The 15,729-nt window shown below is 35.0% G+C and overlaps 1 protein-coding gene across 5 annotated transcripts; it reads right to left on the bottom strand.

Moving 5' to 3' along the window:
- Positions 1-5,932: 5,932 nt before the first annotated feature.
- LOC149235842 (serine/threonine-protein kinase AFC2-like) lies at positions 5,933-8,662 on the bottom strand. Of its 5 annotated transcripts, none has more exons than XM_089372246.1 (8): positions 8,337-8,662; positions 7,927-8,167; positions 7,727-7,753; positions 7,154-7,307; positions 6,934-6,982; positions 6,701-6,815; positions 6,389-6,480; positions 6,097-6,303 (listed from the first exon to the last, which is right to left on the bottom strand). In XM_089372246.1, the coding sequence occupies exons 1-8, from the start codon at positions 8,442-8,444 to the stop codon at positions 6,301-6,303; spliced, it is 789 nt and encodes a 262-aa protein (XP_089228372.1). In that variant the 5' UTR covers positions 8,445-8,662; the 3' UTR covers positions 6,097-6,300. The 5 variants fall into 5 exon arrangements, with proteins under 5 accessions (XP_089228376.1, XP_089228372.1, XP_089228375.1 ...); XM_089372249.1 differs by having other exon boundaries at positions 6,389-6,414; positions 8,337-8,660; XM_089372245.1 differs by having other exon boundaries at positions 6,097-6,480.
- Between the last annotated feature and the right edge of the window lie 7,067 nt (positions 8,663-15,729).

Consider the following 15,729-nt stretch of genomic DNA (forward strand, 5'->3'; position numbering starts at 1 on the left):
GCTAATAACCATATCTTGCAACACTAATTAACAAGAAACACTTTCTCCAAGGCCCAAAGGACTTTTATACAAAATATAGTGACTAAGGTTGATTTTGTCAATCTCATTAAGAGGATCAATGGTTGACCATGTCAATCCACTACCTAGCTCAACCATTAAATATATTCCTTAACTTATACATGTTTGTAGCCATCTTTCACCATGTGCCATTAAGTTTTTCTACTCATGTGCATTGATCTTGAAGCTCTTTTGCAGGCATCCTCAACCTTTCATCTTTTCACTGTTTTCAAAAATGAAGGGGCCAATAAGGCTTGACCATAATTGCTAATTTTCCCTTGATCCAACCTTACAGATTTGCTTTCCCTTCAAATGAAGGGGCAAATAAGGATGATATATAGTACCTGGTTGTGAAATGCTACAAACTTCTCCAACTAGGTGTTTGGGCTTTCTCATTATTGGGTTATGTAAGCTAAGCATAAGCTAGAGCACGCCACTCTAAATGAACAAAAGAATTTAATTGTTGGAGGGCCAAGTAGGTCAATTATGTTGATGGTCAAAATTCTCTCAATGCCTGCTTTCTTGTTAAGGCTACCTCATGTAGTGGATCTAATATATCATCTACAACTTAGATTTATTGAAATTTGGCCTACTACTCCATAGGATTGATGATGGCTTAGGATTCAACATTTGTCCACTTGATTTGGTCTCACAGATCTTCAATTAGCCAATTGCACTGCTCAAGAAACCCGTTCCAATCCTTATCAATAGAAAAAATATGTTGGCTTTTACTAGTGGGTTAGCACAATTGTGATCATGTAGTGTGAACATCCTCAACCATTGGGATCACATGACTCATCAACTACTAATGTTGTTGATTTTTTTTGGTTATGGGCCCTTGAATTATACATTTAAAATCCATCTATAACCTCTATCACCTAGGTACAACATGCATTTTTTACCTTGATTACTATGCATTTTGCTAGTTTATATGTTATTTTGTATGATGGGCGTGTGATCAAGAGATTTAATGATATTAATGACTTCTATGACCCTTGGTAGCCTTAACATCCTAGTTTGGATGGGTTTTAGAAAAACAACGAGCTCCTACAATAGCTCCCAAGTAGTTTACCATGATGATAGGGTCCCTATCCCTTTAGCTATCAATATAAACGTACAAGATCACTAAGAAATTGGATTTCTCAGCATTTAGAGGATAGGTGGCTACACAACAAGACCTAGGGAAACAACTACCATGATTCTAGGGATTTTTTGGAGGGAGAGCAACCCTACTATTGAGGAGGTTGCTCCTTCAACATTACATATGAGAGGCGAAATCAAGCCAATGAGGAGTCTTTTTTTTAGAGAAAAGAACCATAATGTTTTTAGCAGTCTTGCAACCTTTAATTTCAACTTTTGTGATGTTAGTATTGTCTTAATGGAAAGACTACTCCTTTTTGCAAGCATTTTGAGTTGATTTTATTTAAGGTTCCAAAGTACCTTGGGGAGGGCCCACCCACAGACACTTTGGAACCCTTCTTGTAACTTATGTACATTTTGTTACCAAATTAGATTTTTGATACTGAGGTTGAATTTACAGTTGTAAAGTCCCTAGATGATGATAAATTTGAGCAAATTCCTCCTAGTTGAGGGGAAATAGCTCAAGTAATTAAAGGTAAGTTTCATACTCATGAGATGTAATGTCCTATTACCCATGGGTGTGTCTTTGAATATCTCAACCTCATAAATTACCTAACTAGTGTTGACTTGCAAGTTCTCAGTGTTAGCAAGGGCTTATAGTATCTCCCACTACACACTCTTTTCAATTTAAAAAATTGGATAAACTCCTCAATAAATCAAGATCAAACTCACACCACTTTATCCAATTAATTATATTTGAAAAATACTTTTTGACCTTTATTTGATTTTTTGAAATAAAATAAAATAATAAATCTATATCTTTAGATATTTTCGGAAGAGAACTGTGTAATGGATTTTGATTCGTCCAACTTTTTGGATGGTTACTCCATCCATCATCAGGGACCAAAGAGATTTGTGAGTTTGAAGATCCTTTTTATAGGAGAAAAAGAAAGGAGAAAAATAACTAAGTATCTGTTGGGTTAAAGTTTAGAGAATAAACATGGTCAAGGTCAAATTGGTAAAAATTACTAAAATTAATTAATAAGTGAAATTAGTCTTTGAATTAATTGATATTTAAGTAATTTAAGTTAAAGTAAATTAGCCTAGATCTATCTCGACTTTGGATCTATCAAGCACTAAGAGGGATCAAATCTCTTGAGGTGAAAACATCTTTTCTGAGTGCAAAACTTGACGAAAGGTTTGCACCTCCAGAGAGTTGATCCCTCTTGAAGCTTGATAGATTCGAAGTTAAAATGGATCTAGGATGGTTTAATTATTAATTTTATTTTTTTTAGTTTAATTTTTTTTATGTAATTTGATCGGGTCAAAATGTTTAGATAACATAATATAACATGACATTACAACCATATTATTAAAATCAGTCGATGTGAACCAGAAACTGGTCAAACCAGCTGTTCATTGGCCAACGTAACCGAACCAGTCAAAAAACCTAGTCAACTGCCCTCCCTCACCATTTTTTAGACAAATCGAGCATAAACCAGTCGATTTATGATGAAACCGGCTGATTTTCCCATAAACTGGCCAGTTCATTGCTAAGCCAACCGCAGACCCACCAGACGCATTCTTGGAGGCTTATGAGGTGGTTTGGAGGGAAATAAGGGTTGTTTCCCTCCAAAAATAGCCCCACCAAGCCAATAAAAGGAGATCTCCCCTCTCATTTGCCTCACACATCTCATTTGGAGTTTTTGTGAGCTTCATTGTGAGCTTGGAGAGTGTTGAGTTTTTGTTGGAGTAATGGAACAACAAAGAGTTTGATCTAAGTAGTAGCCACCATGCCTCCAAAAGCCAAGGATATTGCATGGACTCATTGTGATATGATTGATGGCAAAATGATCTACAAATATTACCAAAATTCTATTAGAAGAGGGGGTATTAACAGGTTCAAGCAACACTTGGTTGGGATAAGAAGCCATGTAAAGCCATGTAGAGCACCAAATGAAATAATAGGACATATTAAGGCAAAATACCTTCAGACGCTTGAGACTCAAGTCACTGAACCAATTGAGAAGTTTGGGACTCAAGCACTTGCAAAGTTTGGGAGTCGACTCAACCAACTGAGTTTGATCATGATGAGAAGTTTCAAGTGATAATGTTTATTATTAATATCATATATGTAGAATTGTAGTAGGTCAGTGGCCCCATAATTTGCAGGCTTTGTTTTTGGACTCTAGAGGTCATTTAGAGCCTCATTGATTATATATTTTATTGTTGATTTGTATTGCACTCATGCCATTTTGATATATTCACCTTTACTCCTATATATATGAGCAAACTTTGCATATTTTGTGTTTATTGGTTTGGAATCATGGTTTTAAATCTTAAAAATAGTTTTATTTTCATTAAAAATCAATTATTTCATATGTTTTCTTTTAAATCGGTTCATTGAGATCTAACCAGTCCTAGTTTGACTAGTTTTATTTTGAAACCTAGTTTATTAAGTGGACAGGCCAGTCACTGATTCCGGTTTCTAATACTATGATTACAACATCTCTTCCATATTGGGATGGAGAGTCTTTTGGCCCAAAAATGTAATAAAATTAAATTATATATATATAATATTTTGATTGTGAAATGAGAGATTTTTTTTGGCATTTGTATTGATGAGTCATGGTATTGGCCCATGGTACGATATGGTTAATAATATCCATGGTAAAGTGGGGTGAGTATCCATGGTTAAAAATATTGTTATATAATAAGTATTATTTTGATTGTGAAATAAGAGATGGTTTTTGGGCATGTGGTATTGATGAGCGATCGTATTTGCCCATGGTATGGTATGGTTAATAATATCCATGATGAAGTGGGCATGAATATCTATGGTTAAAAATATTGTTATATTGTAAGTAGTAAGTTTTTATGTGCTTATTAATGAAATTTAAATATGGTTACAAAATTATTATTTTAAATTCAAATAAAATATTTATAAAATATTTTGATTGTAAAATGAGAGATGGTTTTTGGGCATATTGTATTGATGAGTCTTGGTATTGGCCCAAGGTATTGTAGCAAAGCCTATTTACAAGTTCATATTATCTATGGCATATTTACAAGTTAATAACATTTATGGCAAAGTAGAAGAAAATATCCATGGTAAAAACATATTAAGTTATATGATTATTAATTAAATTTAAATATGGTTACAAAATCATTATTCTGTTTTATAAGATAAAATGAATCTTAACTTATTACTCTTATATATTGTTGCGTCAAAGATATTTTCTTTGCGATTAAATTGAGCAAACACTGTTCATCCCAACCAATAATAATATCTCATTTTTTGTCATTATGTGGAATAATAATAACATGTAGAAAAATCGTTATCAATAATACGGTCCCCGCTCTTCTCCCTATTATGAAACAAGTTTATGCAGGCTTTTCGCAATGGATTTTAAATCATTGGTAATGATTAGAGCATACTATGGCTTTGTTGGTGGCAAACAATGTTTGTGATTTCAATTTTTTTGTGCGGGAAAAAATTAGGAGTCGTTTTTAACGAAGAATTTATCTGTAGATTACATCGCTTCTTCCGTTGTTGCTATTGTGTCCGTGTTAATGGTGGATTTAAGTTGGGCTATTCGCAAAAGTGATTTTTCACTTATCTTTAATGCGATGGACTGCCGTGTATATTGATGATTACATGTGATTATTTTTTAATCATTTATTAAAAATAATTAATATTTTTTTTTATTACAAACAATATGAAAGTAAGTCTCATCACAAAGAGAGGCCGATAGGATTATTAAATTAGAGTTGTCTTCTTATCTTCTTATGTGAACCATTTCTGAAAATTAATGATCTTTCTATGGATCATATTAATTCAAATTGTCTTATGTCAACTATAAAAATAAATCAAATCTCAGCCCAAGGGTCCATTATCGTCTTTGACTTTTCACAACATTGTGTCTAGTTGAAGCCATGATTTCTTAACCGTCTCTCCTTGTGGATCTTCTCTTTGATTATGGCGTATTATCCTTGTGGATCTTCTCTTTGATTATGGCGTATTATCTCATTGAAACACTGGAATGCTGGATTGATACGGGCCTTTTATCGAAACCTACATTGAATAGGCACAATTTCATTGTCCTCTCTACAAAAGGATAAAGGCGTTAAGAAATTTTAGCCATCTGTTTCCTTTTTGATAACTACCAGAGGAGAAGGAACCTTTGCTGCTCTGCATAAGTGTAAGGTCATCTAAGTTTTTTAAAACTTAATGATCTTTCTATGGATCATGTTAATTCAAATTGTCTTATGTCAACGATTAAAAAAAACCGCAACCAAAAAAAACTTCAATTTTGAGATGCTATGAAAATTTAAATTAATAAAAAAAAAAACTAAATGCCATTTTATTTTGCAATTATTTTTTGGCACTTTCATGCGTATAGACATAATGGGAAAAAAAGTTTCAATTTTGGGATGCTATGCAAATTTGAATTAATAGAAATATATTTTCGCTAGTGTTTAAAAATAAATAAAACGAAATGCCAAACTAACAGAGATGACTTTGACCTTCATAGGAGATGACTTTGACCTTCATAGAAAAAGTACGCAGTTCACTTATTTACTTTAATCATGTTGATGACTTTGACCCTCATAGAAAAAGTAGGCAGTTCACTTATTTACTTTAATCATGTTGAATGGCTGAAATTGAACATAATGATACGATCCAAAGGTATTTTTTCGAAGATTATTTACTATTATACATCTGCATTTTCAACAGCCTTTAATGTACAAAGTTTTCTGATGCAAGGAAAATATCATCTCAAAACACCAGAAGAACACTACAAAGCTTTCTGCTCAACCATTTTAGACGCTGAGAAGGAATTTCCATATGTGCAGCGTGTACAATAATTCACAGGAACTCCGCCCCAAATACGATCTAAGATTCACAAATAGACAACCGAACAACTGCCACATGCCTACTCAATTGTATGCAATATATCTGCAATTTTCAACCCTCTCCTGTACACGTTCTCGTGTACGAGGGCTCATTTCACCTCAAACACACCGTAGACACTGCACGGTATACCAAATCTTTGTGGCCCAAAAATCGATAATATGATACGTGACCAGCTAGAAAGGTGCTATAGAATATTAACATATAGATTATATTATTTGATTCTAGCTTTTTGCCGGAGTCAATATTTACTGCAATACAAAGCAGTATTATCAAATGATATTATTATGCCAACTATTGCAATCTCAATCGCAAACAACACACCAGCAATCTAACCTTGCAATCTGGAACCTTCACAGAATCTGAAGAAACAAAAAGTGTATTTTCAGGCTTTAAATCCGTGTGAATGAGTTTCAACTCATGCATATCTGCCACAGATCATTGGTAATATTAGGAGAAGAAAATCCTGGATAATGTTGTTAGTGCCCTTGTAAAGGCCCAGTCCACTGTTATAAATTGTGATATATCATGACCAACTAAGCAATCTAGTTAATGGCAGCAGACAGTCATTCACTATAACATTAAACTATATGTTTAAGCCCTCGCACTGCAAATGCAAAGATATAAGTGCGAGTATCGTCTACACACATGCTACAGATTCCAACAGTTGCCTTCCAACCTCCCGTACAAGATCAATGGGAAATGGGCTGTAACTGTTTTTGCGTAGGAAATCATATAAGCTTGGGCCAAGCTTCTCAAAGACCTGTTTTTGCATCCATCAACAATCTTAAACACACTAACAACCATATACATAACAGAGAATAGTCTTGGGCGCTAAGGAAAAAAATAAACGGAGATATAAACTACTACAGAATACTGACTATGCAAGTGTGATTCCGGTAGTCAAACCATTCGCGCATCTGCACACAGCTGTATTGGGAAAGGGCATACATCTCAGGGAACCGTTTCCAAGTTCTAAAAATGTCTAAATCAAGGAATCATCCTAGTATGTTACCCAACATGCCCATCTATTAAATTATGCAAGTAGAACTAAGACAGCGAAGTCAAGCATCAAGAAAAAGAAAAAAACTACTGTCATACCGGGTGCCATTCCTGTCATATTTGCCGACTTTACGAAGTACACCGACTTCTATCATTGCTGCCTCTCGGTACTTCTGTAATCCACGGACAATTTTTATGGCAACAAGATCCTTTGATTTTCGATCCCAACATTCCAACACTTGACCAAATGTTCCTGTAAACATTGGTCATGATTCCATCACGATAAAATCCATCCATCTCATGTTCAGGAATCTAAAAAAACATATACACGTTGGAGAAACTAAATAAACTAAAATAATTGCCGCTTAAGACTCTTGATATCCCATCCATCTAACAAAAAATGCATCTACATGTTGAACCTTGTAACTCTTAATGTCCCAGCCATCTAACGCCTATCAAGAGGTGGGATTTGATGTCACACTTTATGGGCATGACAACACCAGCCCGACTTACCAGGCATGACACATGATGTGAGAACAAGTCACATCTTTGGAGATCTGAACTCCTGGACGAACAATAACTAACACCCCACTTTTCACTCACCTAGGAAACCCATGTGACATGTTGAATAATAACAAAAAAAACAAGAAATCTGGATTCCTAAATGCTTACCTTCACCCATTTTACTGAGTATTTTGTCTGCAAAACAACAGGATATTTTGACAAGATTTAGAGTAGATCAGGTAAGAAGGCTATTTATAAACAAAGTTTTAATATCAACAGCAGAACCCTCCTTTAGATCTAAAGACTCCAAAAGGCAAAACCCATCACAAACAAAACGAGCAACACCGTTACGAAATACGTATTCTTACATCGAGGCGTCAAATTCTCTCCAAGTTCGAACATGTAGTGGCCATCCTTGTCATCACTGCGCCATGGTGGTGAGCCAGTGCGGAAGCCCTCTTCTTTGGGCTTTATATTGGAAGAGGTAGACCGACTATTGTCTGAACCGGAGGTGGAGGGTTCTGCCCCACCTATCAAAGGGGCGTTCTCTCCTTCATCTCTACTTCCGATACCAGAAATTTTCCCAGCAAATACTAGTGTTGGCTGGACCTACAGACAAACCCATTTCTTCATTTCCCAGAAGGATGAAAAACCCTTTAAACGTATTTCATGAACGCTTGAATGTCAGGGTAGTGGAAACCCCGTGCTCTAAATGCTAACAAGTAGATCTGAAAGAAAACCAGTTACAGATCAAGATATTCAAAAATAGAAAACTAACCTGAAGCTGTGACGGAAGGACGTCCCACGATGATGTTAACTTGCGGCGCTTCCTCGGGTTTTCGTCGAGCATATGAGGAGGACGCTGATATTTTGCAACACAAGCCATGGGTGCCCACGCGATCTGAATCCTTCCATGGCAACACCAGCCGAAGACCTATTCTGTGTCTTCTTGTTCTTCGGGGGATCCGACCTCAGCACCACCGCCCTTTGAAGGCGCCGTCCCGTAACCAATTTTGATCCCCCGACGTCTCGCACTCACGAACTTATGCGCTCGAGGCACCGCATTTAACCGGAAACGGGCATTGGCAAATGAAGGTACCCGCGCAAGGGAATAAGCATAACGCTGCGACTTGTAACGGCCGGTAAAGAACTCTCCACGTGTCAGCACATAACGCGATTGCAGAACTCTCCACGTGTCAGCGCGAGGAACAAAGGGACGACGAAAGGTCCCTTTCAAAGAAAGGCCTATCGGCCTAAATATTTTTTTTTATTACAAACAATATGAAAGTAAGTCTCATCACCAATTTGAATTTTTGGAATTTTGGTGTTTAGAATAAATTTATAATAGTCTTATTCTGTAAAATTTAATGTACTATCATATATTGATCATTAAATGTGAGTATCTTTTAATCATTTATTATATATAGTTAATATTTTTTTTGTACTACAAATAATATGAAAGTAAGTCTCATCACCAATTTGAATTTTTGGAATTTTGGTGTTTAGAATAAATTTATAATAGCCTTACTCTGTAAAATTTGATGTACTATCATATCTTCTTCTCTTTAGATTTTTCTCTCTATTAACTATCCAAAAAATATATCCACTTTTCATTATAAATAAAATTTAAAAAAATAATTTTGGAATGGATACAACAGATGGTCACTTGGTTTCCTTCGAGCAGGAAACTGATCGGACATTCGACTATAAATTTCTGGAAAACACAAATAGATAATACTACCATATTAAAAAAAAAATTAAAAAATTATATATATATATATATATATATATTTTATAATCCAATTAAGTTTTAAACAATTAATTAAATCTTATGAAAACATCCTTACATTTAAATCTTATTTATATTTTATAACATTATTACATTAATATCATATCTTATTTCCTCCCTCATTATATTTATGCAATATATTATCTCTCCACTTTTATGTTAATATTATTAGGTTCAACTCCTTTCTAAATGAAAACACACGAAGCCAATATTAATATTTTAAAAAATATTTCTAGTTGATTATTTTTCCTTTAATCATTATATTAATATTACATGTTATTTTTCATTGTTAATTTGTAGGACAAACCATATTATTATATTAATATTACATGTTATTTTTTCATTATGTTAATTTGTAGGACAAATTATTTTTTTTAATAGATGAAAATTTAAAATCCAACTTTAATAATTAAAAAAAAATTATCAAAATAATATTTATTGAAAAAAATTACAATTTAATATAATTACTAAATAAAATATTTATTTTAAAAATAAATATTTTCCAAAATATTTCATACCCGGTAATATTTTTGTATAAATATATATTCGAACAAGTAAAAAAATCTAAATATTATGAAGTTTCTTCCTACTAAATAATTTATTATAATAAAAAATACTCAATTATACTTTTATTTTTTTTAAACTCGTAGTTTTACAGATTTGATTTTCTTTGCTAATTTGAGTTTTTGTTGTAGCTTAAAAAAGAACTAAAATAGTACTCATCTAGCTTTTTCTCTCGTCTTTTTTTATGATATATGTGGTTTTGAAGTGGTCAAATTTTCATGAAATTTGGTTGCAATAAAAATTTTAAGGTTTTTGTTGAGTTGAGAGACTTATTTTACAACTCAGTTTAAGGTGATGTGTAATCTTTTGCGTCAATCTGTTCCCTTTTAAAATAAAAATAAAAGGTAAAAATTATATTCTAAATAGAAAAATAGTGTTGGCTATAATAAAAAAAATGAATATATTGTAAAGTAACTAGAAGTAAAAAAAATGTGTGAGTAAGATGTTTAAACCTTATACTTTTCCAAAATATTTCAACAAGAAATTTAAATAACCTATTTATGTCTATATGAACTCCATATATATATAATTGTTAAAATAAAATATTTTATTGTTATATATAAAAAAATATTCAATGTGGTACGAATTAATATTCACAAATACTTAAAAATATATTAATAATAAATAACCATTTTAATTTATGATAAAATGTCTCAATGTACATGTTAGGTAAAATATTTTAATATCAATTACGTACTATTTTAAATAAATATGTATATGTCATAAAAAAATTAAGTTTTATGGTTAAAACGTTTCTTTGGCTTATACACTCTATTTAGCATTCACAAATACAATTTAAATAATAAAAAGAACACATTGTATTTTACACTCTAAAAAAATTTACAACGAAAAACTTTAATCCCTCTTAACTCATATTAAATCCGTACTTAAAATAAATCTATATTAATTAATAACTCCACATAATTCTCCTAAAATATAAAAAATTCAACCACACTAAAGTATTCTCGTTTAATACAATAATTAATAGAGCAATTATATGATTGCTCACATCTCAAGTTCTCATCAGGCATGTTGGGTGTCCACTTCCACTTTTTACACAAAAACCTTTTCACTAAGAGTTATGATGATGATGATGGTTAACGTCCACTGAGACCAAATTGGTCTATCGAACCTACAATTTTCTTAATTTTTACTTGTCACGATAACATGAAAAGTTATGGTAGGTAAAAACCATAAATGTTAAGTCTTTTCTTGCAAATTTTAAAGTACGAAGAATCAAATGTGTCAAAGAATTGGTTTTTAATGGTAATTATAAGTTATGTTTTGCTTTATTATGAGGTTCTGTCGAAAGTGAGTAACTAATTTTAACTCAAAATTTAAATTTTTGGGTCAAAAATTTTGATCCAAGAATTAGATATAATTATTTTTATTTTTATTAATTAAAGTGTAATTATTTTTTCACCCAGATGCGGGTGTCAACATGAGAAGTTAATGTCACTACATGAGCAGATGGTAGCGGGCAAGGTGATAGGCTGGCGCAAGCGGCATAAGGTGGGCATTTATGGTTCATTAATGCCGGCACGCTATCAAGCTACGCTGAGGGAGGAGATCAGTACGAGCGACGCCGGAGTGGGACGCCATCGTAGAGCAAGTAGGCGACTTTTGTCAGAGCATCAAGTCCCATTAATGGAGAATTGGGTGAACAGCAAGTGCGGTAAGTACTTCAGGATGATATCAAGATCTATATCAATTGCCCAGAGCCTGGCACTCTCTCTGGCTCATTCTAGCAGAGATATCCCAGGTCGTATTGGTTCTCAGGAGTTAGGTACAGAGCTAAGCATTTGGAGGCCATCAGTGCTCCACCGAAACCTGCAACAGGTCGGCCTCATCTGCTTACCTCTTCTTGCTAGTATGGTTCGACCTCGCGGTGGTTCCCGAAGGGGAAGAAATTCAGGCACACGGGGGAGGGGTAGAGGAAGGGGAGGTCCTGCTCCTCGACGCTTCTCCAGGCTTGTCTCAGTCTCACCTGCTTCTCCACCTTCCGACCACTCTGGTCCATCCCACTCCAGTTCTTTCCACACCTCCCGCTTCACTTTCAAGAGCAAGCTTCACAAGCCTACTATCTCTGCCACTATCACGGTCATCTTCTCAGAGGAAGAAGCTGACCTTCCTGGCTCTGCCGAACATTCAATTGATTGAAATCTCTCCCAGAATTCAGAGGACACTCAAGGAGGCAGGGTAGAGGTTTCCCCCAATCTTCCAGAGATGCAGCAAGATGAAAGTCATGAAGAGGATGAAGATCTTCAGCAAACTTCCTCACACGAGGAGGTCATTTTCTGCGGACTGACGCAGTTCTCCGGCACTGTTCTGTATCCGGTGATGCCTCCTGGGCGCAGTATTACGGACGTTGAAGACAATGTAATGATTGAGTGGGTCAGTTCTCCGGGCAAGGCCAATAGCGATGATGCAGAGTTACCACCGCGGGCAGAATCAATCCACGGCGAGGATTGATGGAGAAGATCGAACGGCGGAGGAGGATATCGGAAGGCCTTTTTTGGTGGAACTTTACGCCCTGAAAAGCCAGACTTGATGACGTCAGGCGAAAGCCACGCGTCAACAGGAGGCTTTATCGGGCTTGTCCTTACGGAAACCGCTTGTTGGTCGACGGCGGTCCGATAAAATGGTGGTTTTTGTTACGCGGTTTTGTGCTGCCGTGGATGTCCTCGTCAGCCTTTTGTCATTGTAATGCTCTATCGTCCTCTTGTTTGTGCTTTTTGGTGGTGTTGTATAGGGATAATGAGTCCTGGGCTCTCGTTTCTATTTATGTAAACAAACAGTCAAGCGCCGAGGGCCGGAATTTTTCAGACAGAGGGCTGGCTTTAGCCCCCTCAGAGGTTGCTACCTCTTTGTAAATATTTTTCTCTTTTCTTTTACTTAATAGAATAGTCTTTACTCAAAAAAAAAAAAAAAAGGTATAATTATTTTTTATTTATAGTTAGAGATTAAATTTATAATTACATCGAAAGTGTTTCTATGATAAGTTTAGTTGGACAGATTTAACCAATGAAAACATCTGCTTTTTGTCATCTTCTGTCTAATAATTCTATATCATGTGGCATTCTGATCCATTTAATAATTCTATATCATGTGGCATTCTGAATCGCACAGTCAGACTAAACGTTGCAAGAAGCTTGTGCGTGATTTTCATCATCCTCCCTCCAAATAAAAGCTTACATGTGGAACCTGCAGACGTCATGAAGTGCACCTCACCCTCACTTATTTTGGCGCACCTCACCCTCACTTATTTTGGTGCTTCATCCCTCAAGAGTCAAAAAGATGGGTGAGCTTCGTCTTCCTATTTGTTTCTCCTATTCATTTTTTTATGAACATGATGTAGATTTACACACAACCATTGATGTCGAGGATGCATTATCTTCATCCCCTTTTTGTAACGCAACTTGAAGGTATGAGATACTCAGCAATGTAGATAGTGGCAATGCAGCTAAGACAAGTTGAGCCTTCAACATGGTGGAGTATATGCTAGATATGGATTCACATGTCGAGCATGCCTCATAGTAAGGTGACTTTATTCCGCATAATGATTGTCTTCGTTGCTCTCACATTAATAGGGCAATGGTTTAATGATATATACCTCTGAAAACATCATGTAACCACCATCTTGGTGCACATTCTCTTCTTCATTCTCATCTGGTGCCCATAGCTCATTCTTCCTACCATCTTCCTCTACATGTTCCTGCTTGGCATATGACAATTTCGTTTCCATCCATCGTGCCCACCCCATAGCACACATGTCTCTCCCATGCCGAACTAGTTCACCCAGACAAACTGGATGAAGAATTCAACACATTCACCACTAGTAGATCCTCTAACATTTTGAAAATGTGATACGATTGACTCGGGAGCGTTGTTAGGCGAATACAGACTGTGGTGGGAGATATGGCTACTCAAGGACTGAAGGTTTCAAAATCTTATGAGCTAGAGAGATCCACCAGCCACTACCATATTTGTCATATTTTACGTTTCCATAGTTCTCTACACCACACCCTTCTAATTAATTACAATGGTTTTTGTTATGTATCTCTTGCGCCATCAAAGGTTCCGCCACATGCTTCTTTTTGACAAAAAGTCTAGAAAATTTGGCCACGAACTATATGGTTGCTTATCCATACACGACGTGAGGCTTTCTTTTCCAATGTAGAAGAACATAATAATACAAAGAGTTCTCCATGGTTTAAATTATAGTAACATTCAAGTTGTTGATTTTTAGTTCAAGTTTTGCAATCATTTTTTTGCAAAATTGTGATTTGCCAAATCATTTGATATTGATATGCATTTAAACATTGATATTCTTTTTTTAATGCAACCACAATTGCACTGATTTTGAGTCCAATCATTTAGTATGAAGAAACTTGTAATGTTTGTCCAATCATTTAGTATGAAGAAACTTGTAATGTTTCCCATTTATTGAAAAACATTTTGATGAAAGTTTCCTAGATTGGGATGTATATGCTTATTCTATGATCTATTTAGTCATTGTATAATGCATGTTTGTTTGAATTTCAAATTTCAAACAAATTCACTCCAAACCAAGGATGTTTCACTTTGTTCTATTGTTTGGTCATTGTTTGAGCCTAATTACTAGCGGGAAATATGTTGCACTACCATATGCATACCATCTCACATCAAAATTCAGACTAGTCATCATGAACATCAATGACATGATAAATTTCTTATACATAATGGTTCAATCATGATCTTTGTAGAGTACTTGTATAATTTGTCATGTAGCCTTGTTGTTTTGTAATGCATGTGTCTTACATTACCAGTTACATAGGTTTCTTTGGCTCTTGGCTAACCTAGGGTTGTAAGTTGTAACTTATCCAGTGAAATAATTTGAGAGAATATAAACATATATCTCTCGCATATTATTTGTGGTTTATCAAAAAGGATAATTTTTCAATATCCCAATTAAGAATGCAATTTCTTTCGGTTGATACTGAAGAAAGTTTCCATTAACAATATTACAATGAGATATTCATTCTCTTTTTTCTTTTTCTTTTTTTCTGGTGGTTCACGGACACCCGCGGTCACTCATTCTCTTTTTTTTTTCTTTTTCTTCTTCTTTTTTCTGGTGGTTCACGGACACCCGCGGTTACTCATTCTCTTTTTTTTCTGGTGGTTCACGGACATTAACCCCAAGGGATTTGGGTAGAATTGACCCCACCGGATCTAAGCTTGATCAAGGTATAGCTAGGCCTAACCCCAAGGGATTTGGGGAGAATTAACCCCACTGGACCTAACCCCAAGGGCTTTGGGGAGAATTGACCCCACTGGACCTAACCCAAGTGGGCTTTAGGGAGAATTGATCCCACTAGATCTGAGCTTGATCAAGGTATAGCTAGGCCTAACTCCAAGGGCTTTGGAGAGAATTCACCCTGACCATATCTGAGCTTGATCAAGGTATAGCTAGGCCTAACCCCAAGGGCTTTGGAGAGAATTGACCCTGTGACCTCCCGAACGGCGAGACACTTATTTGACCAGTTGTACCCTTGGCGCTGATATTCATTCTTATTATTTGTTTCTAATTAAAAATAACTTTTTGCTCTATTAGAAATAAGAGTTTTTATATTTAATGATATTGCTTTTCATGATAATCTTCCCAAATTTCTATTTTTGCACTTTCATAGGCAATTGCTAGTATGTAATATGTATATTATGATTGAATTTTATTATTTTTATTACTTTTAACATTTTACAGACACTATATCATCTCTGCACTCTATATTACTTTTAACTAACATGTAAATTACCAATCCTTTAGGTACTATAAACTAGA

This window comes from Pinus tabuliformis, chromosome 8 (genome assembly GCF_031772625.1).
Source record: "Pinus tabuliformis cultivar Carrire ecotype Pingquan chromosome 8, CPIR1, whole genome shotgun sequence".
Lineage (NCBI taxonomy): Eukaryota > Viridiplantae > Streptophyta > Pinopsida > Pinales > Pinaceae > Pinus > Pinus tabuliformis.